The 22,226-nt window shown below is 39.1% G+C and overlaps 1 protein-coding gene across 1 annotated transcript in view; it reads right to left on the reverse strand.

Annotated features, from left to right (window-relative positions):
• Positions 1 to 22,226, reverse strand: part of LOC128643613 (lanosterol synthase-like) — a 140,688-nt gene that overhangs the window by 44,980 nt on the left and 73,482 nt on the right. Inside the window, exons 13-20 of the mRNA XM_053696455.1 lie at positions 20,734 to 20,805; positions 20,603 to 20,653; positions 2,927 to 3,076; positions 2,740 to 2,836; positions 2,504 to 2,609; positions 2,254 to 2,319; positions 2,069 to 2,149; positions 1,603 to 1,767 (exon numbers count right to left, since the gene is read on the reverse strand). Coding sequence (XP_053552430.1) covers positions 1,603 to 1,767; positions 2,069 to 2,149; positions 2,254 to 2,319; positions 2,504 to 2,609; positions 2,740 to 2,836; positions 2,927 to 3,076; positions 20,603 to 20,653; positions 20,734 to 20,805 — 788 coding nt within the window. The remainder of the gene's footprint in view (positions 1 to 1,602; positions 1,768 to 2,068; positions 2,150 to 2,253; positions 2,320 to 2,503; positions 2,610 to 2,739; positions 2,837 to 2,926; positions 3,077 to 20,602; positions 20,654 to 20,733; positions 20,806 to 22,226) is intronic.

Consider the following 22,226-nt stretch of genomic DNA (forward strand, 5'->3'; position numbering starts at 1 on the left):
CCGAGGGCTGATTGCACCTCATCCCTCCCCGATTACGTCTGTCCCGGGCCTCCTTTCAGGTCTAGCGGAAACACACCCAAACATGTGGGCGCGGGTTGGGGTTAAACAAGTTTCGGATTTTTGGTCAGGGTCAAACCAAGACGGGTTTATCTCGCTAACTCAGGACATTCCTTGTGAAAGCATTCCGCCTTTTCTTCGTTTTGAACTTATCAGAATCAAGAGTTTCCTCGCTAGCTGGGGTTTCCTTCACAGTGCCTCTCGCCCGCTAACCCCATGGGAGTCCATCTGGCGCGGGGGACGCAGACTGCTTAAGCCACTATCGAAACACTATAACTTATTTGACGGTAGTATACCACCTGACCTGGCACCACACCTACTTAGGTGGAACACTCTACTTCACACCCACATCTTGGTAAATGCCTGGCAGAAGTCCATTACGCTTACCAAAAAGACGCTGCACTGCGTAACAACCTTTGAAACCTATTATAAAGTTATATCCCATTGGTATTTGGTTCCTACGCGACTATCCAAAATGTTCCCACAGACATCTCCTCTCTGTTGGAGGCAATGCGGACTCCCTGGTGATATGCTTCACACGTGGTGGAAGTGTCCAAAAATTAGGCCCCTATGGAATCTATGCTTTCATACTCTCTCTGCTTTTCAGATTACATTACCTAAAAGTCCAGCTACGGCACTCCTCCACTTAAACATTCATTCTCTCCCCATGTAGAGAATATTATGCATATACCTCCTGTCCTCGGTTAAAACTAATATTGCAAGGTTTTGGAAGATGGAGTCCCCCCTCGTTGGTCTGAGATCCTAGACAATATGGCCTATTTGTACACAATGGAAAAAGATATTTATTACAGTCTAGATAGAGTTGATTTGTTTGAATTGGCTTGGGTTGATTGGAAGGATACATACAACACTTCATGGAAACCGATGACCAAGTAGTTAATAGCTCTGCCCCAGCCCAATGCGGGTAGATTAGCTGTCTGCCTCCTCCCCTTTCCTCCCCTAACCCCATCCCCCCCTCCCTCCCGAGGCGACCACGCTACGATGTATCAACTTCACTCTTTTTTCTTTCCGTTTCTGAACACATATGTTTACCACCTGTATTAATACGGCTCCCTCTCCTTAGCTAGAGGGACCGCTGAATTTTGCTGTTATGTGATATTTAGACGGTACACTCATACCCTTGCTATTAACCAATTTGTGTAGGGGTCCTGCGAGTCCCCAGTTGTGATATGTTATACTTAAAACCTAATAAAATATCAAAATAAAAAAATAAAAAAATTATAATAATGATATAGTGTATAATAAAAATCTATAATTATATTTCACAATATTTGTATTGCTATAGCATACGTAATAACATTCTGTACCATATTCAAATATAAAGTCTGCTGCTTGAAATGCAAGAGGCACATTTTTGTTAATTAGCGTCATAATATAACAGTAAAAAACTATACAAACAATGCACATAAAACACACTATTTACCGTCTTGAAAGAAAAAGCAAAAGGTATGCAAGGACAGGAGCATTTTCAAAGCGTACATGTATATTCATTTTCTAATTAATAAATAAAGATTCTGTACTCACCCAACAGCCATCAGACCCAGCAGAGCCCAGCAGGTATTGTGTATTTGGGAGTTTGCGCTCTGGACGTATTTTCTTTGTTCACATGACTCAAAATCTTCCCCCCAACCACCATCTGCCATCTGGTGGGAAAGCAGGAAATTGCAGGCACGAAGAATCTCTGGGCATCTAAATACCGAAGCAGAAGATTAACATCAATGCTGGAGCTACATGACAGATAGATAAGAACTTTCCAACTATATTTCCCATGAATCCCACAAAGGAAGAACTACAAAGATGAAGAAGGCAACCCTTAAAATCCTAGGGCAACTAATGAGATAAGAATATATATTCTTATTATATGTGTGGCTTAGATATTTCAACATTTTGTGCAAAACATGAGTGTTAGTCTTAGTACCTGCACAATACAAGTAAATCTTACAAAAGTATTAATTAATGGCACCTGTGCCAAAAATATTACGATACCTACCCTTCTTTGTATTTGTGTCCCATGCAAGCGAAAGCTTCCAGCCCAAACCAGATGCCATATGTAAAACATACTCCCCAGGACCTGCAAAACAGAGCACAAAAGTAAACCATGGGGGAGAAGAAATATAGCCACATAATCACTAAATGTTATGAAAAATGTCCCAACTTGAAGAGCACTGAACTTACCCCTCCCAAGATCCATCTTCCCTCTGCACTGTGCGACAATATTCCAGCCCACGATTTAGCGTATCGCTGAGGACAGTAAGCAGTTAAGTTTACTAATCTATGTAAAGGCATTATGTCAGTTTGGTGGGTTTTAATGTTATGCTCATGCATCATGATAAGCAGACATTATTATGTGACACAGGTAAGTGTGCATGCAAACCTTTGTATCTATTTAATGCTGTATATAAGCATGTAGGGACATGTGTTTTACCTAATATCATGGGCTCGATAGTCAGCATCAAACTCCTGGAAATGCTTCAGTGCCTGTATGACAGCCGATGTACACTCCACGTATGTGTAATCAATCATAATGTCCCCTATAAGAAATCATATTATTACCTTTTGTGGGAAAAAACTATGGCCACTGAGAAAATATTAATGTTACAGATGTTGCTGACTCATGCCATCTCCTGATTTATGTTTTCACTTTCTTATTCCGGCACTTACCAAACACCTCAGATGGATTTAGTAGCTCTAGTAGACGCCCTCCACGTTTTGTTTCATATGTGGCAAATCCACCATCAGGATTGCTCATACTGAGCAGCTGGAAGATAGCACTGTCCTGGTCAAAAACACACACACAAACAGACACACAGGTGTATAGAAAAAAATAATAATAATTTTATGCTCTCACCACATCCACTGCATCCTGAAGCCTCTCCCGGGGAACATGATTTGATAAGAAAGAACATTTTTCTTGTAACATGATAACAGACTTCAGTCCCTCAGCTGTGCAATCTGCAACTATCCAACCACAGTCACGAGTGCTGAACGGAAAGCCCCCCTGTGACACAGATACAAAAAGTCACACAATAACCATAGGATTACATGCTAAAGAAGTTCTTAGGGGTTAATTCAAGGCAGACATCTCTTCTAATTCAAAAATGGTGATGGTTTCCAAAGAGCTATTTTTGTATCAATAAACCTAAGTTTTAAAAATATTAGTAAATATTAATTCATATGTGAACATAGTTCTTCACATCCTAATCAAAATAAAACCTTTAAACATTGTAAGTCTATCCATCAAGAGACTTATAAAGCTCCCTTAAAAGAGCTGTAAGAAAGATATATTTTGTTTTTATCCCTCTATGTGATATCTGCATTATAAGGGTAAGGCTGTATTTCTAATATTTAGTGTACTTGATTAGGAAAGCACTTTAGGTTGTCTGTTTCAGTGTACATTGTTGGTTATCATATGTTATCAAAATTCATATATTTCCTCTGCTTGTGTTAGGGCAAATACATTGGTACAAATGTATTATTTTTTTTATTTTTTTTTATTTTTTATAAATATTTTTTATTGAGGTTTAATTCAGGGCATACAATTCAGACATGTCAAAAAAAGCAGACAATGAGATTTCTTCGGACATAATATGAATACAATCCAACAATATAGACAAGGTATGTTTAGTTGACAATATTAAATAGTCTGTGGTAACATGCAATATGCCCTAAGCAATGTTAACCCTCACTATGGCCCATACGGTCTCTCTTGGACCCTGTAGTGTAAATCCTCAGAGGGTTATCATGGACACCAGGAGACTACTCTTGAGTCTCTAAGAGAAACCTCTGTTTTCTTATTTTTCACAAATATATACAACCCAAGTGAAATTAACAAAAGGAAACAAGCAAACAAGTAATCAATATATCATGCTAGATACAAAGGAACAGGAAAACTTAAAGACCTCATTTCTCTATTTTATAAACTTGGCAATAAACAATTTTTGGGTCGCTGACCAACAAAGAGGATTGGAGTGAGGAATGTAGAGGAAAAGGCACTGTAGGGCCACTTTTGGACCCGGAATATGATATTGATATAATAAGTACCTACAAGTAATATACTTACTGAGCTTTACTAAAGAGAACCTTAAGGATCTGGACTATCGAGGAGTTTATGTATAAGTATACATATTTGGCAGCTTGATCTTAAGGCTTGTGGTAGAGAACACATATTACCAATAGTACAGGGCTAATACCAACACAAGGGATTCCTCCTCAAACCCCTATATTACCTATATTAGAGGTCCGGCATGGTTGAGAATGGGGAGGTGAAGCAAACCTGAGCAATGGCAAATGCTTACAAGCTGTGAGTGTATTTATGTGATAGGACTAAGCTATTAATACTAGAAGGCAAGTCACAAAAGCCTGGTTATTTTATCTCAAAGATTCAGTCTGGGGACAAATTATAACCCTGTCAGGGAGGGGGGCAACCCACTATCAGTTAGTTAGGGAACCTTAGTCTAAGACAGAGAGCCTGAACAGCCCCGTATCTATAAACCAGTGAGGTTATATTGTCAGCTGTGTGAAAGTACCAGTTCAATCCCCACAGTCTAGGCATGCCGTTATTATCTCAACCGTAAGATATAAAAGTACAGCCTATGCGGCAGTGGCTATAAGAGCGCTGTGCAAAGAATTATGGCGGGATTCTGGTGTTCTCAGGCAGCTAAAACACAGTAAGATTGGGTAAGTTAGTGAATTGCCTGCTTTATAGGTAGCCACTATAATTAGTAATAGCAGAGATATGTTAAACAGTACGGGTCAACGACAGAACAAAGCACAGAATATATGTAGCATTGAGCATACTGGTGACGTACATCTGGGAGAAAAAAAAAAAAAAACATGCAGACATTTATTGATTAGGAAAAGGTGGAGTATTGTGGCCTCCCAATAAAATGTGTCCCTCAAACTTTAAACTTCAGACCCACCATTACGTGTAAGTCAAATGGGAAGCAAACCTAAATATAAGCATATTGTCAAATGGGAATTAATAAATAACGCCATAGGGCAAGATCAGCCCCGGGCATCATGGGAACAGTTCAATAGAGACCTTTACTTTAAAGTTCAGGGGGTATAAAAATGAAAATTACCAGGCCTCACTCCAAGATTTAATGTCCTGCTGTCCCCGCAAGTTCACAGCCACTAGCCTATGCCAGATCGTGCAGGGCGTACAGCAGCCCCAGAGTCCACAGAGCCAGGAATGTTCTTAGCTGCTATCAACAGGCCGCTATGCGGAGAGCGACTTAAACATCTCCAGAGACCGATCAAGCCTCTGCAATGACCACACCGGAACAGTGTCTGCGCACTGAATACCGCCAGCTTGCTTCCACGGCTGCTCCGGACCTTTATTTCGGGGGTTGTCTCCCAGGTAGGGCTTATCCAGTGTCGCCATACCACTTGCGCGACTCGGCGAGTCCTTCTCAATCCTGTGGTCATGTTCAAGTTTCCGTTTCCAATTGGGGCCACATTTTTAAGAATGGCGTCCTTTGATGCCGGGTGTGATAGAGTCTTATGTCGGCTATCAGCAGATGTGCTCAGCCAGTCACCTCCTGTGAGTCTCACTGCTGCCATGCGTGAGCCGCGGTCTAGCTCTCTTCGTTGCCGTGGAGAGTAAATAAGATCAGGGCTCTGCTGTAGAGTTACGTCTCCCGGAGCGCCTGCTTTACTCTCTGCAATATGGGCACCAGGCAATACTTGTTTGTCGCTGCCATGTGGGATATCCCTTTCAATATAGCCCCTATGATGTCCAAGCGGTTCCTTTTCTTTTACACGTCCATAGTTCCCGTTAGCAGCTGCATCCACAAGCCCTCTATCGGTATCCTTGTAACACATCTGCATTGTAGGTAAAAGTTGGCCGTCAGCATGTGCGGCTCTCAGCTGAAGACAGGGAGCAGTTATAGTATGATCTTCAAGTTCTTCCACGAAGTGTACATCATCTCCATCAAGGGAATCTGTCTCCCATGCTGCATCCGTTAGGCCAACATTGCCACTGGTAAGAGTAGATGACCTCACGTTAAAGCGCCTCACGATTAGTAAGTGTAGTTTTGCGAAGTGCTCCTCTAGAAGTATACAAGTTTTTCTCTCAAACTCATTTATTGATAGCTCCATATTTGCCATGTAGGGCATTGGCTACACAATAGGTGCAGCAGTTGTGGGGACCAGAGAGGCTTCAAAAAATAGGGGAAGGCCTCAAAACATAAAGTCCGGTACTGAGGGCTTGGGAGCCACACCACGATCCAAAACCCTATCTCTTGGGTCAGGGCGTCTTCAGATAAACCTCTCCACCTGATTAAATATGGTAATGCCAAATGTTTAGCCCAAAATAAGAAGAAAGGTGGTGAAGGGCTCAGGAGCTGAAGCTCAGTGCAACCAGTGATGGCCGCCGCCCGGAAGTCCCTCCAAATGTATTATTTTATGTAGGAGTCAGCAGTCACAAAGGCACAGTCACAAGCAGGGGCAGGTATATTGAAATCAAGTCTCACCGGACCCTTATGATACCTATCTAGGAAAGAGGTCTGAAAGTGTTGCCTGTTGAGAGCCGCTGGGACCCTAGAGTGATGGACATTTATTTCCTTTTCTTTCCTAAGATATGGTGAGTCCACAACATCATCAATTACTGTTGGGATATCACTCCTGGCCAGTGATATCAAGAAGGTCAAGAAGCCCCCTGCTGCCACCAAGACAGCATGAAGGGGCAGCCCCCGATCCGGGACCGGATCTAGTAGGGGGCAGACTTTCTCTCTTTGCTCAGGCTTGGGCAAGAGACGTTCAGGACTCCTGGGCTTTAGAAATCGTGACCCAGGGGTATCTTCTAGATTTCAAATATTCTCCTCCAAGTGGGAGATTCCATCAGCCAGACGTTTGTGTAACAAAAAAGATAAGGCAGAGATCTGACCCTTTAGGGAACTTGCTGATAAACCCTTCTCCAATCCTTCTTGGAGAAAAGACAAAATTCTGGGAATCCTAACTCTACTCCATGAGTAGCCCTTGGATTCACACCAATAAAGATATTTATGCCATATCTTATAATAAATCTTTCTAGTTACATGCTTACGTGCCTGAATCAAGGTCTCTATGACCGAGTCAGAAAAACCCCGCTTGGATAGAATTAAGCATTCAATCTCCAAGCAGTCAGCTTCAGAGAAATTAGATTTGGATGAAGGAAGGGTCCTTGAATGAGAAGATCCTTCCTCAATGGTAGTCTCCAAGGTGGCAGGGATGACATGTCCACCAGATTGGCATACCAAATCCTGCGAGGCCACGCAGGAGCAATGAGAATCACTGATGCCTTCTCCTGTTTGATTCGACAATGACCCGAGGAAGAAGAGCAAACGGGGGAAAAAGATATGCTAGGTTGAAGGACCAAGGAACTGCTAGAGAATCTATCAGCTCCGCCTGAGGATCCCTGGACCTTGACCCGTATCTTGGGAGCTTGACATTCTTACGAGATGCCATGAGATCTAACTCCGGCCGACCCCATTTGAGAATCAGGTTGGAGAATACTTCCGGATGGAGTTCCCACGCTCCCAGATGAAAAGTCTGCCTGCTCAGAAAGTCCGCCTCCCTGTTGCCCACCCCTGGGATGTGGATCGCTGACAGATGGCAAGAATGGGCCTCCGCCAACCGGATTATCTTGGCTACCTCTGTCATCGCTAAGGAACTCCTCGTTCCTCCCTGATGATTGATGTAAGCCACTGTCGTTATGTTGTCCGTCTGGAATCTGATGAACTGGGCCGAAGCCAACTGAGGCCAGGCCAGAACAGAATTGAAGATCGCTCTCAATTCCAGGATGTTTATATGAAGGACAGACTCCGCCGGAGTCCACACTCCCTGAGCCTTTAGAGGACCACAGACAGCTCCCCACCCTAGAAGGCTGGCATCTGTTGTCACAATCACCCAGGATGGTCTGCGAAAGCATGTTCCCTGGGATAGATGATCCAGAGGCAACCACCATTGAAGTGAATCCCTTGTCTCCTGCTCCAGGGTTATTCGAGGAGACAAGTCTGCATAATCTCCATTCCACAGCCTGAGCATGTTTAACTGCAGAGGTCTGAGGTGAAACCGAGCAAACGGGATGATGTCCATTGCCGCCACCATCAGTCCGATTACTTCCATGCACTGGGCCACTGACGGTCGAGGATTGGACTGAAGGGCATCTAGAATCTTTGATTTCCTGACCTCTGTCAGAAAAATCCTCATAGATATAGAATCGATTACAGTTCCCAAGAAAGTCACCCTTGCTTTCAGGATTAAGGAACTTTTTTTCCAGATTCACCTTCCACCCGTGAGTTCTGAGGAAGGATAGTACAATGTCGGTATGGGACCTTGCTTGTTGACAAGATGGCGCCTGGATTAGAATATCGTCCAGATAAGGCGCACAGAACCTTTGTGAAAATTCTGGGTGCCGTGGCCAGTCCGAAAGGAAGAGCCACTAACTGAAAGTGTCTGTCCCCGAAAGGGAGACCTTAGGAACTTGTGATGATCTCTGTGGATAGGAACATGTAAATATGCATCCTTTAAGTCCACTGCCGTCATAAATTGACCCTCCTGAATCAATGGAAGAATGGTACGAATAGTTTCCATCTTGAAAGATGGAACTCTGAGAAACGTGTTCAGACTCTTGAGGTCTAAAATAGGTCTGAAAGTTCCCTCCTTCTTGGGAACTACAAACAGATTTGAATAAAAACCCTGCCCGTGTTCCTGTACAGGAACAGGAGTAATCACTCCCAGGAAGGAGAGGTCTCTTACACAATGTAAGAACGCCTCTCTTTTTATCTGGTTTGCAGATAATTGTGAAAGAAGAAATCTTCCTCGAGGAAGAACATTTTTGAACTCCAGTCTGTATCCCTGGGACACTATTTCTATAGCCCAGGGATCCTGAACGTCTCGCACCCAAGCCTGAATGAAGAAAGTCTGCCCCCCACCAGATCCGGTCCCGGATCAGGGGCATGCCCTTCATGCTGCTTTGGAGCCATCAGCAGGCTTCTTGGACTGTTTACCTTTGTTCCAAGGCTGGTTGGGTCTCCAAGTGGGCTTAGACTGCAAATAGTTTCCTTCCTGTTTAGAGGAGGAAGAGAAAGAATTTCCCTTGAAATTGCGAAAGGAACGAAAACTATTTTGACGTCCTTTTTGTTTATTTCTCTTATCCTGAGGAAGGAGATGACCCTTACCTCCCATGATGTCAGAGATAATTTCCTTCAAGCCAGGTCCAAACAAGGTCTTTCCCTTGTAAGGAATAGCTAGAAGCTTAGACTTACATGAAACGTCCACAGACCAAGGTTTTAACCATAAAGCTCTGCGGGCTAGTATAGAGAACCCTGAACTCTTAGCTGCTAATTTAGTAATTTACAGAGAAGCATCCGTAATAAAAGCATTGGCTAATTTCAGAGCTTTAATCCTATATTGGATCTCCTCCAATGAAACCTCAGACTTAAGAGACTCAGACAGAGAATCAAACCAATAAGCTGCTGCACTAGTGACAGTAGCAATGCACGCAGCCGGCTGCAATAGCAGACCTTGGTGAACATAAATCTTTTTAAGTAGACCCTCCAACTTCTTGTCCATGGGATCCTTAAAAGCACAGCTATCCTCAATGGGAATAGTCGTTCGCTTGGCTAGGGTGGAAAAAGCTCCTTCCACCTTAGGAACTGTCTGCCAAGTTTCCCTGATAGCGTCCGCTATAGGAAACATCTTCTTGAAAATACGAGATGGGGAAAAAGGAATACCTGGTCTCTCCCATTCCTTAGAAATAATCTCTGAAGTTCGTTTAGGTACTGGAAAAACGTCTGAGTAAGAAGGAACTTCAAAATATCTGTCCAATTTACTCGACTTCACAGGAGCGACTACTACTGTAGAGTCACAGTCATCTAAAGTCACCAAAACCTCCCTGAGTAACAGGCGGAGATGTTCTAGTTTAAACCTGAAAGATACAACCTACGAATCAATCAAAGGTAATGAACTTTCTGAATCTGAAATTTCGCCTTCTGATAGAACCTCCATACCCTCTAACTCCACTCCCTGGGAGGGTACATCCGAGATTTTCACCATTGCATCAGAAACCTCACGGACAACATGGTTGTCCTTCCTCTTACGTTTGCCTTGTAATATAGGAAAGGCAGGTAACGCATCAGAAATTGTAGAAGACATAAGCGCAGCTATGTCCTTTAAGGTAACTCCAGCGGGTGCTAGAGCAGAAGTGCAGGGCACTGCTTGTGCGGGCGTTAAATCTTGGGACGCTTGGGGAGAAAGCTGCGGCATACTCTGAATCTCATCATTAGACTCCTGAGAAGCATCCTCCTTTGAAAAATTTTGTTTATGAAAAATCTTTTCCTTATAACTTAAAGCCCTCTCAATACATGAGGGACAGAAAGGGATTGGTGGTTCCAAATTAGCATCCAAACACATGGAACAAGTAACACTTTGCACTGCTCCTATGTCCATACTAAAATACAAAAGTAAATTTTTTTTTTTTTAAAAACAAAAAAAAAAGTTATTGTCTCTTTAAGAAAATAAATAAAACGTTACTGTCTCCTTAAGAAAATAGATTACATAAGGAACAAATGGCCAAAGCTAATCAAATAATTAACAAAATATTTGATGACAGAAAAAGGGTCAAAAAAGAAAATGTTACTGTGTCTTTAAATTTTAAAACCGCAACTTTTTTACTGTAAAATAGAAAAAAATGTTCCCCAACAGTTAAATAAAACTAAAACCTGAGGTGCCTACCTGCCACCAGACTCGCGCCATGACCGGAACATTTGATGTCTCTTATAGATGAAAAGAACGATCAGGACACTCAGGAGCCCACAAACGCTACAACCGCTTGTCTGATTTTTTAGAAAGACATGCGGTAGTAGAGTTACATGAGCAACATCCACCTCAGTCGGCTCAAAACTGCGCAGTAAATTTAAAACAGCGCGCGAAAACGTGGCCCCGCCCATCGTGGGCGTAACTTCCCCAATGACTCTAACCGACAACGGAGCAAAAATAATGAGGAACCATAACCACCATTTACAATGCAAAGGAGCTAAAACATCCTTTTCCGACTGCCTTTCACATAAAAATCTTGTAAGATACTACAAGCTTTCTCCCAGCCCCAGTGCCTGTACTCATAGCTGTCAAAAACTGAACCCTCCATACAAGAGGGATTAATGTCCCCACATGAAGACTTATGCATACTTCAAATAAAGATTAAAATTAAGTTTAAGTGCCCACTTTAATCTGAGTCTGCTCCCCAGAATGTACAAAGTTAGCACTTACCTTAAATGCTGTCCGACAGCAGGACAGTCCAGCAGGTTTTAGAGGTCCTCTCCCTCCCATAGCCCTGTGGAATAAGATAAGCCTGAGTTAAAGGGACAGTAAACCTCAAAAATAATGTTATGTAATTCTGCACATAGTGCAGAATTATATAACATTATATTAGCCTTATCTGTATAAAACGTAATATTCCCTTTGGTTTTATTCACACAGCGCATCGGGCCAGCTGTATTGTCACAGCCCGGCCCGACCACGCCATTATACACAGTGCAGCTCGCTCCTGCTGTCAGACAGAGCAGGAGCGAGCTGCACTTTGTGTTATGGCGCGGTCGGGCCGGGCTGTGACTATACAGCTGGAACGATGCGCTGTGTGAATAAAACAGACCCGCTCAGAAGAGCACAGAGAGCGGGTCTGTAAAACAGCCGTTTTTAAAAAAAAATCAAAGGGAATATTACATTTTATACAGATAAGGCTAATATAATGTTATATAATTCTGCACTATGTATTATATTAGAATTATATAACATAATTTTAAGGTTTACTGACACTTTAAATCTGCTTAGGCTATCTGTATTAGGGCAGCATCAATGTATAGGAGGCAGAGTGGAAATTATGTCCACCAGTTCCTATTGCTCTAAAGCCACCAAAAGCTCTACTGAAGAGACTGATATGGACTACGGCTACACCCTAGAACAAAGCAGCACACTCTGGCACTACTTTAAAAATAATAAACTCTTGATTGAAGAATCTAATCTAACACCTCGCAATATTTAGGAGCGCTCAAAAGGCTTAAGGTTAGTAAGTGGACCAAAAGACAGTTATAATTAAACCATCAATACTAGTAATGTAGATAAATAAATAAGACATTAATTAACATAGAGGTAATATCATTATAGCATATGATGTATAACTAAGAGGTAACGTTAGTGAAGGTTAAAACCCATATAGGCAGATAAGGAAACACAATACCCAAATAAGAAAAGAGTAATAATTTATTAAACCTAAACAGTAGTGCAAATATATGAGCTCAATATCTGCTACCTAAATTGATGACAAATTGATAAAGAACATATAAAGAAATTTCAGACGTCTCCGAAATAAAAAAGCTAAAAAATATGTTGAGAATAAAATATATTGCCACCACTAAAAAAAGGATTCGGCCAGATGGTAACAAACAAGTATCTGAAAAAATTGTTACTGAAGTTCACACAGTCTGATTAAAAAACGTGTTGATCCTTAGGCACAACGGTGTATTTTTACCTGGCTACTAAGGAGTGGTATAGACCCAGAGGACAGCCAGCTCGATTAGCCGTTCAACCTCCATGTAGTCTCTTCCTCCAGCCGTTATGGTCACGTGGAAAGGGTCTGTTAGACTACTCAGCTCCTATTGGTCAGTGTCGCTTACACACGTTCTCCAGCTGATCCGTATGTCCGCTCTCTGTTAGACTAGAGAGAGAAAAAGAAGTATCCGCCCTTAGTGCAAATTGCACGCTGGATACTCGTATAGTCTTTGTGACTTGCTTGAAATAAAACTTATTGCAATGGTTGGTGTCACTATCCAGTGATGGAACAAGGCAGGTTCATCAATAAGCCAAACGAAGGCTCCAGTTAGTTGTACCAGCTGATATGTCAACTTTAAAGAGGTCCTGTGTCAAATCCCAATGACACCTCTGTTAACACAGAGAGTATAAATGAGTAAAACAGTGAAAATAATTCTGGCTGCATCTACTTTAAAACATCAACGCGTTTCTCCCTACATGAGGGTTTTTTCAAGATGAGAAATTGCAGTCCAGGGCTCCCTTTTAAATCTGTCCCAACTTTTTCATTGTTTAAAATTCTTAATCATTATTAAAGGTGGTATTGACAATATTTTCCCAAAAGAACGAAAAGGTGGTATAGGCAATATACAGACAGGAAAAAAACTAAACTAAAATTATTATAGTCACATGCCAAACTGATACTTTTTATATAGAGTGATTTGTTATAAAGTGAAATGTTATATGTTCCACAAATATATATATATATATATATATATATATATATATATATATATATATATATATATAAATGAATAAATAAGTGTTAATCTTAACTGTGATAAAATACTAAGTGACTTTTTCATTAAGGAAAAGTATATATGTTACTAGTGTAAGGTGCTTAAAGTTACACCATTCTCAATTTATTTAATAATATCAAATGTGGTGAATATAAAATTAACCCTTTGATTACTTAATCTAATAAAAAAGGTGACATGTCCAATTCTGAGTTTAAACCGACCGGGTAAAGAGTATTATATTTATAAATATACTCTGTCTCTTTTATTCAGAGATATTTATCTATATTACCTCCCTTCCAATTTAATTTAATGTTATGTATACCACAGTATTTAAGATTGCTTACTCTCCCTCCATAAACTTCTTTAATATGCTTATAGAGTCTTGTATCTTCTGCCTCCTTTTCAATACAGAGGATATACTCTCTAATCCTATCTTTTAACATTCTTTTGGTTTCACCAAAGTAAATTAAATTACAAGTACACTGCAGTACATAGATTACTCCCTTAGTTGTACATCTAATTAGATCTTTTATCACCAATTCTTCTCCTATGGTAGGTATAATAATTGTACACTTTTTACAGCTATATTGTACACTTTTTACAGCTATATTATTTATTTCTCTCCTCTCGTTATCCATTATGGAAGACATCTTTGAATTTAGGGATAATATGTATAAAGTACTATCTGAATATAAAGAGTGGGATTATGCAAATTGCCCTAGCTTTGAGAATCTAGACGATATTATGAAAAATTTGGAGAAAACTTTAATTAGAGAACTAAAACAAAAAACAGAAATTTTGTTTCTAAATAAATATATAAATAAATGTTTAATCCCAAAAGGTTTGAAATTAGTTAAGACTTGTTCTTTCCCTCTTAAAGAGGAATTCCAAACAGAGTGGGAAGGGGTTTTAAATAAAGCTTCTACTGATTTAATGTACATTCTTAAAAGATCTAGAAAAGACACTATCTCTGATCTAGAAAAAGAAATAATAGAATTAAAAGAAAAACTCAAAGATTAAAAACCTTTAACAAAGTTTAAAGAAAAACAAAAGTTAATGATTGAAAGATTGGATACATTAAATAAAGATATTTTGGATGGAAGAAATTAGAAAGAGATACAATTAATTCAAAATCTGATATAATTGAAACTAATGTTCAAAATATAGAAATAGCAAAAACCCAAAATCAATGGACTGAGGTACATTCTAAGAAGAAAAAAGAGAAAAAGAACCACATTCAACCTAAAAATTATGATCATACAAATAGGAGATTGAATGATTCATGGAGACCAGGTCCCTATAATGTAGTTAGAAATATATACAATAGAGATGATTTTTTTTATCAAAACAGACATGAACAACACATGAATCAACACTATTATTATAGAAATAATAGGAATTATGATAATAGATACTATGAGACTAGACCAAGGCCTTATAGAAATGAAAGACAGCATTGGAAAAATGATAACAGATGGCAGGTACCAGTGGAAAATAGATATACACCGCTAAAACAATATAAGACAGAAACACCAAAACAAAAAGAAATTAAGACTCATATTTTAGAGACCAGCCCTCTGAGGGAGGGCACATCAAGGGATATAATAAGACAAAATCCCAAAATAAGTTGGACAAACAAAAAAGACCTCTAGAGGAACAAGAGGAAGTGGAACAAATAAAAAGGAGTAAAAAGATGGAGGTAAAGAAAAATGGGGTTTTTAACATCAGTAGTACAAAATTAAAAGAAGATGAGGAAAGAATCCTTAGCTTTGGATTATCTTTTGCCCCTAGTACAAGTAAATAGTTTCAACACACATATACATGTTAAAAAATTCATTAGAAACCACACACTAAAACGCTACTTCATGAAAAGTCCTCTAGAAAAATCCACTAATAGTGTAACAAGTGTTACTCAAGAAAAATTTATTCACACTAAATTGCAAAACAAATCCACTTTTAACCCGACATTTGCCAAAGGGAGTAACCTGGAAACCTTTGAATTATTGGTACTAAGAGATCTAAAGAAAAGTCAGCCATCTAAGTATACTAAATCAAATATGACTAAAAAGGATAGACTTATACTAGATAATTTAAAGAAGAATAAAGATGTAACCATAAAGCCTGCTGATAAGGGTGGCGGGATTGTAATTATGGATACAACCCATTATGAAAGAGAAGCTTTAAGATTACTCAACGATACTAAAACATATAAAAAATTAAATCTCAATCCAACTAACAAATTTGCAGCTAAGCTTAAAAAAGATCATTGCAGAAGGTAAAAAAATTAGGAATTTTAAACAGCAAGGAATCAGATTTCCTAGACCTAAAATATCCCCAAATCCCTGTATTCTTGCCTAAGATTCATAAAGACCTAACTAACCCACCAGGCAGGCCAATTATTTCAGGAATAGGGGCACTCTCCTCGAACCTATCTCAATACGTAGATTCCTTTCTACAAAAATATGTTAAAAACTTAAACTCATACCTGAGAGACTCCACCCAGGTGCTAAATATTCTGGATACCATTAAATGGGAAAAAGATCTATTTTTGGTAACCTGTGATGTAACTTCACTTTATACAATAATCAATCATGAGATGGGTCTACAGGCAATAAATATCTCGATGAAGATCTAGAAATTAAATCAGAACAAAAAGGTTTTTTATTGAAGAGCATTGCTTTCATACTAAAAAATAATTATTTTGTATTTAATAAAAAATTCTACCTACAGATTGAGGGTACAGCAATGGGCACGAGGTTTGCACAAAGCTATGCTAATTTGTTCATGGAAAACTGGGAAGAAGGTTTTTTTTCAGGACAATAGCTATGGTGCAAACCTCGTGCTCTATAGAAGGTACATTGATGATATTTTGATTGTTTGGAGAGGTTCAGAATCAGATCTAATTGAAATGTTTAATTGTATGAACAGAAATAATAAGGATCTAGTTTTTACATTTAATTTTAGTCAGGATTCCATAATTTTCCAGGACTTAGAGATTATGGTGTGTATCCTGATCCATGGAGGTAAATTTCTGGAAGTGTTGGTTAATCTGTTTCTCTTGATAGCCCCTCTGTAAGAATCGTGCTTTCATCTCTATCAGCTGTTGTTGGGCATTACTCTGTTTGCTGTTATTTCGCATAACCCGCTTAAATTGAGAGATAGGTAAAGCCTTCTTAAGTGATGGAGGATGACAGCTAGTAGCCTCCAACAATGAGTTCCTATCTGTCTCCTTTTTGTACAAGGTTGTGCCCAACACACCGTCTTCCATAGATATTCGCAGGTCGAGGAAATCTACTGATGTAGAACTTTTGGTCATCTTAAACTGTAGCTTTGGATTGATGGTGTTTAATATCCTATGCCAATCATCTAATTCTTCCTCCGTACCTGACCATAGAATGATCAAATCATCTATGTAGCGTTTGAAATATTTAATGTGTTGGTGTAGAAATAGATCCGTGTCTCGTTCTTCAAATTCTGCCATAAATAAATTGGCGTACGATGGGGCCATATTGGACCCCATCGCCGTCCCTTGTAGTTGCAAAAAGAACGATTTCTCGAACTTGAAGTAGTTTCTGCTGAGGCAAAGATCCAATAACTCCAGGATTAACTCTATTGGTGGTCCCACGTATGGGTATCGGTTCAATTGTTTGCGAACTGCCATCATCCCCTGTTCGTGTGGTATGGAAGTATAAAGACTAACCACATCCAATGTTGCCAATATGGTGGGTTGCTTGATTGTTGGAAATGATTTGATCTCTTTAATCAGACTAATCGAGTCCAACAGAAACGAAGGCATATTGCGGACACATGGTTGGAGTATACTATCCAGAAATACTGCTAACGGTTGTAAGAGGGATCCTATGGAGGACACGATAGGTCTGCCCGGTGGGCGATTTGGGTGCTTATGGATCTTCGGCAGTGTATAGAAAGCCGGAACCCTTGGGAACTTTACTTCCATAAAGTTCCTTTCTTGTTTCATCAACCATCCATTCCTAAATGCTCGATCCAAAACTTCATCTATCTGTTTCTTGAACAATATGGTAGGGTTGTAGGTCAGTTGTTTGTATGTAGCCGTATCAGTCAGCTGAGAAAGTATCTCTTGCTGGTAGTAAGAATAGTCCATTATGACCAATGCGCCTCCCTTATCGGCCTCCCTAAAAATTAGATCTTTATTTGTGCTCAAGTTATCCAGTGTCCTCTTTTCTTCTTTGGTTAAGTTGTTTCTGCAAACCGGTTTGACCGATGTACACATTTTATCTGTGTCATCCAATAGTAGTCTACTGTATGTTTTAATACTAGGATTTGTACTTGAACAATCATAGGTGCTTTTAGGTTTTAATTTGTGAATGTTAGCAGTTTCCGCAGTAGTATCCCCAAGTCCCATGCCAAAATGCTCCTTCAATCTTAAGTTCCGTTCAAACTTTTGCATATCTATGTACATGTCAAAGGGTTTGTAGAAAGCTGTTGGGATAAATGACAAGCCTTTGTTTAGTATCTTGATCTCCAATGCTGACAACTGGTATGAGCTAAGGTTGATTACTATATCATTCATTACATTCTGCGTTTGGCTCTGGGTGGTCTTCCCCTTACCACCCCCTCTCCTGATGTGCGTCCGATGCCTGCCAAGTTTTTTGATCTTGTAGTAATCCCCCCATCGAATGATCTCTGTGATGCTTCAGTAGATGTTATCCCATCTGAGTCAGTGCTATTGCCAGAAGAATCTATTGTGGTCATATTTCTTGGTTTGTAGAATCTTGGTCTCCTAGGTCTGGTTTCAAAGGTCCTCTGTCTTTCTTCTGCCGAAAGTAACCACCTATAGACCTTTTTCTCTTTGTAGTCAGATTCTACAGCATCCCACTTCCGATTCTTGAAAGTTAGCAATTCTGTTTCGAAATCCAGTACTTGTTTGGTTAATTTTTCTAACCATTTGTTTTCTTGATCTGCTTCTAATGTTGTTATATGTGTGAATTCAAATTGTTGTATTTCGACATCGACTTTATCCAGTAATATTCTCACTTCTTCAATGACCAGAAGCATCAAATCTAGAGCGCATTTATTCAAAATGCTGCACCACTTAATGCAAAACGCAGGGTTTGTTAAAATAAAGCTGTGAATGCTTTAAAGTATAAGTCCTGGTGAGTGCTCTCTTTTTTTGGATATTTATATATATACTGTATTTATATATATATAAAATTTATATTTGTGGAAGATATAACATTTCACTTTATAACAAATCACTCTGTATAAAAAGTATCACTTTGGCATGTGATTATAATAATTTTAGTTTAGTTTTTTTCCTGTCAGAATATTGCCTATACCACCTTTTTGTTCTTTTGGGAAAATATTGCCAATACCACCTTTAATAATGATTAAGAATTTTAACCAATGAAAAAGTTGGGACAGATTTAAAAGGAAGCCCTGGACTGCAATTTCTCATCTTGAAAAAGCCCTCATGTAGGGAGAAACACGTTGATGTTTTAAAGTAGATGCAGCCAGAATTATTTTCACTGTTTTAATCATTTATACTCTCTGTGTTAACAGAGGTGTCATTGGGATGTGACACAGGACCTCTTTAAAGTTGACATATCAGCTGGTACAACTAACTGGAGCCTTCGTTTGGTTTATTGCTGAACCTGCCTTGTTCCATCAATGGGTAGTGACACCAAGCATTGCAATAAGTTTTATTTCAAGCAAGTCACAAAGACTATACGAGTATCCAGGCGGATACTTCTTTTTCTCTCTCTAGTCTGACAGAGAGCGGACATACGGATCAGCTGGAGAACGTGTGTAAGCGACACTGACCAATAGGAGCTGAGTAGTCTAACAGACCCTTTCACGTGACCATAACGGATGGAGGAAGAGACTACACAGAGGTTGAACGGCTAATCGAGCTGGCTGTCCTCTGGGTCTATACCACTCCTGAGTAGCCAGGTAAAAATACACCGTTGTGCCTAAGGATCGACACGTTTTTTAATCAGACTGTGTGAACTTCAGCTGTTACCCTTATCTGAAGTTTGTAACAATTTTTTCAGATACTTGTTTGTTACCATCTGGCCGAATCCTTTATTCTCAACATATTTTTTAGCTTTTTTATATCGGAGACGTCCGAAATATCTTTTTATGTTCTTTATCAATTTGTCATCAATTTAGGTAGCAGATATTGAGCTCATATATTTGCACTACTGTTTAGGTATAATAAATTATTGCTCTTTTATTATTTGGGTATTGTGTTTCCTTATCTGCTTATATGGGTTTTACCCTTCACTAACATTACCTCTTAGTTATACATCATATGCTATAATGATATTACCTCTATATTAATTAATGTCTTATTTATTTATCTAAATTACTAGTATTGATGGTTTAATTATAACTGTCTGTTGGTCAACTTACTAACCTTTAGCCTTTTGAGCGCTCCTAAATATTGTGTTGTGTCTAACTTTGTATTTATCCTAATTGTAGGGGATCTTTTAGGGTTTAGGAGTTTGGTTATTCATATTTTTGCACACAATCCTGAGATTTTTAGTGTAATCTAACACCTCACTTTACCTCTTCCTAGTACTAACGTAGGCAAAGAGAATGACTGGAGTGGGAGGGAAGGGAGGAGCTATATATAGTAGCTCTGCTATGGTGCTCTTTGCCTCCTCCTGCTGACCAGGAGGTGAAATCTCACAAGTAAGGATGATGATCCGTGGACTCATCGTGTCTTTAAAAAGAAATTAGCATATGAGCCTACCTAGGTTTAGCTTTCCACAGAGAATACCAAGATACAAGTACATTGAAAAGTTGTTTAAAATTGCATGCCCTATCTGAGTCATGAAAGTTTCATTTTGACTAGACTGTCCCTTTAACTGGCTTTGGCAAATTAGATTATTATTATGATTATTATCATTTATTTGTATAGTGCCACAAAATGTCTTAGTGCTGGTTATAAAAGTAGGGAGACACAGATTCGTGTTAAGACAAAACAAGTCATTACAGTAGGAGCAGGTTCCTGTTCCAAAGAGCTTACAGTCTATAGACTATATCTTTTGAGTCACATGAGTCAGTGATATAAAACCTTTATTTTTTATTTTTAAATGATAAAACAGTACAGATTTAAAACAAACAAAAAACTATCTAATGTGATTGTGTAGTATTGTAATGTAAATTATTAGCATTGTAATGTGGATGAATAGGTGGAATTACCATTCTGCAGCCATCCCCGCAAAACAAATTACCTTGTTCATCTGTCTGTAGTACTTTTCATAATTAGGAGGGTTATCTGGAATCTGCAACGCAAAAGGTAATTAGAAAACATCTAACCCTGTTTGCTCCTTTACCATTATCTCTCCTCCTACTTCACTCTCACCTGTGAGATACGAAGAAATTCATGTGCATTTTTCAAACTATTTTGAAACTGCTTTTGGTGATGAGCTCCAGCCTGTAGACAGACAGAACGCAGAGACATATGAGACAAGTGTTCTGACAGATGGGACAACAAGAGACATGTAGTACATACAATCAAACAGACCAAGATAAACACAATCACTTCATGATACACAGGGAATACCAGTGTCATGAAAACACCTATGTCAGTGTAAGAATATAGTTATACAGAGTTAAAATAGAAAATATGGTTAAAAAAAGCCATTTTGTGAAAAAGATTGTATTCCATCTGTAAAACGCAAGGCCATTTAATTTTTGTAAGCTCTTCTGAACTTAATTTTAATATATTATACAACTGTAATACCTATAAAAACACTATTTGCATATACTTATAAAGTTTAAAATATTATAAAAGTATTCTCCAACCTAAAAAACATAATTTATGTAAGAACTTACCTGATAAATTCATTTCTTTCATATTAGCAAGAGTCCATGAGCTAGTGACGTATGGGATATACATTCCAACCAGGAGGGGCAAAGTTTCCCAAACCTCAAAATGCCTATAAATACACCCCTCACCACACCCACACATCAGTTTAACGAATAGCCAAGAAGTGGGGTGATAAGAAAAAAGTGCGAAGCATAAATATAAGGAATTGGAATAATTGTGCTTTATACAAAAAAATCATAACCACCACAAAAAAGGGTGGGCCTCATGGACTCTTGCTAAGAAATGAATTTATCAGGTAAGTTCTTACATAAATTATGTTTTCTTTCATGTAATTAGCAAGAGTCCATGAGCTAGTGACGTATAAGATAATGACTACCCAAGATGTGGATCTTCCACGCAAGAGTCACTAGAGAGGGAGGGATAAAATAAAGACAGCCAATTCCGCTGAAAATAATCCACACCCAAACAAAGTTTAAAACTTATAATGAAAAAAACTGAAATTATAAGCAGAAGAATCAAACTGAAACAGCTGCCTGAAGTACTTTTCTACCAAAAACTGCTTCAGAAGAAGAAAACACATCAAAATGGTAGAATTTAGTAAAAGTATGCAAAGAAGACCAAGTTGCTGCTTTGCAAATCTGAACAACCGAAGCTTCATTCCTAAACGCCCAGGAAGTAAAAACTGATTTGTGGGTGTGGTGAGGGGTGTATTTATAGGCATTTTGAGGTTTGGGAAACTTTGCCCCTCCTGGTAAGAATGTATATCCCATACGTCACTAGCTCATGGACTCTTGCTAATTACATGAAAGAAATACAAATTTCTTCTTCAAATGGCAGCAAGCGGTGGTAGGCAGGGACAGAGAGACCCACACACAGGTAGAGACAGACTAACTCAGACAGATATACAAAACCAGAGGCAGACACACACACAAACACACAGGCAGAGCAGACTAACTCAGACAGATAGACAAAACCAGAGGCAGACACTCACACACACAGGTAGAGACAGACTAACTCAGACAGAT

Source organism: Bombina bombina, unplaced genomic scaffold (assembly GCF_027579735.1).
Source record: "Bombina bombina isolate aBomBom1 unplaced genomic scaffold, aBomBom1.pri scaffold_455, whole genome shotgun sequence".
Lineage (NCBI taxonomy): Eukaryota > Metazoa > Chordata > Amphibia > Anura > Bombinatoridae > Bombina > Bombina bombina.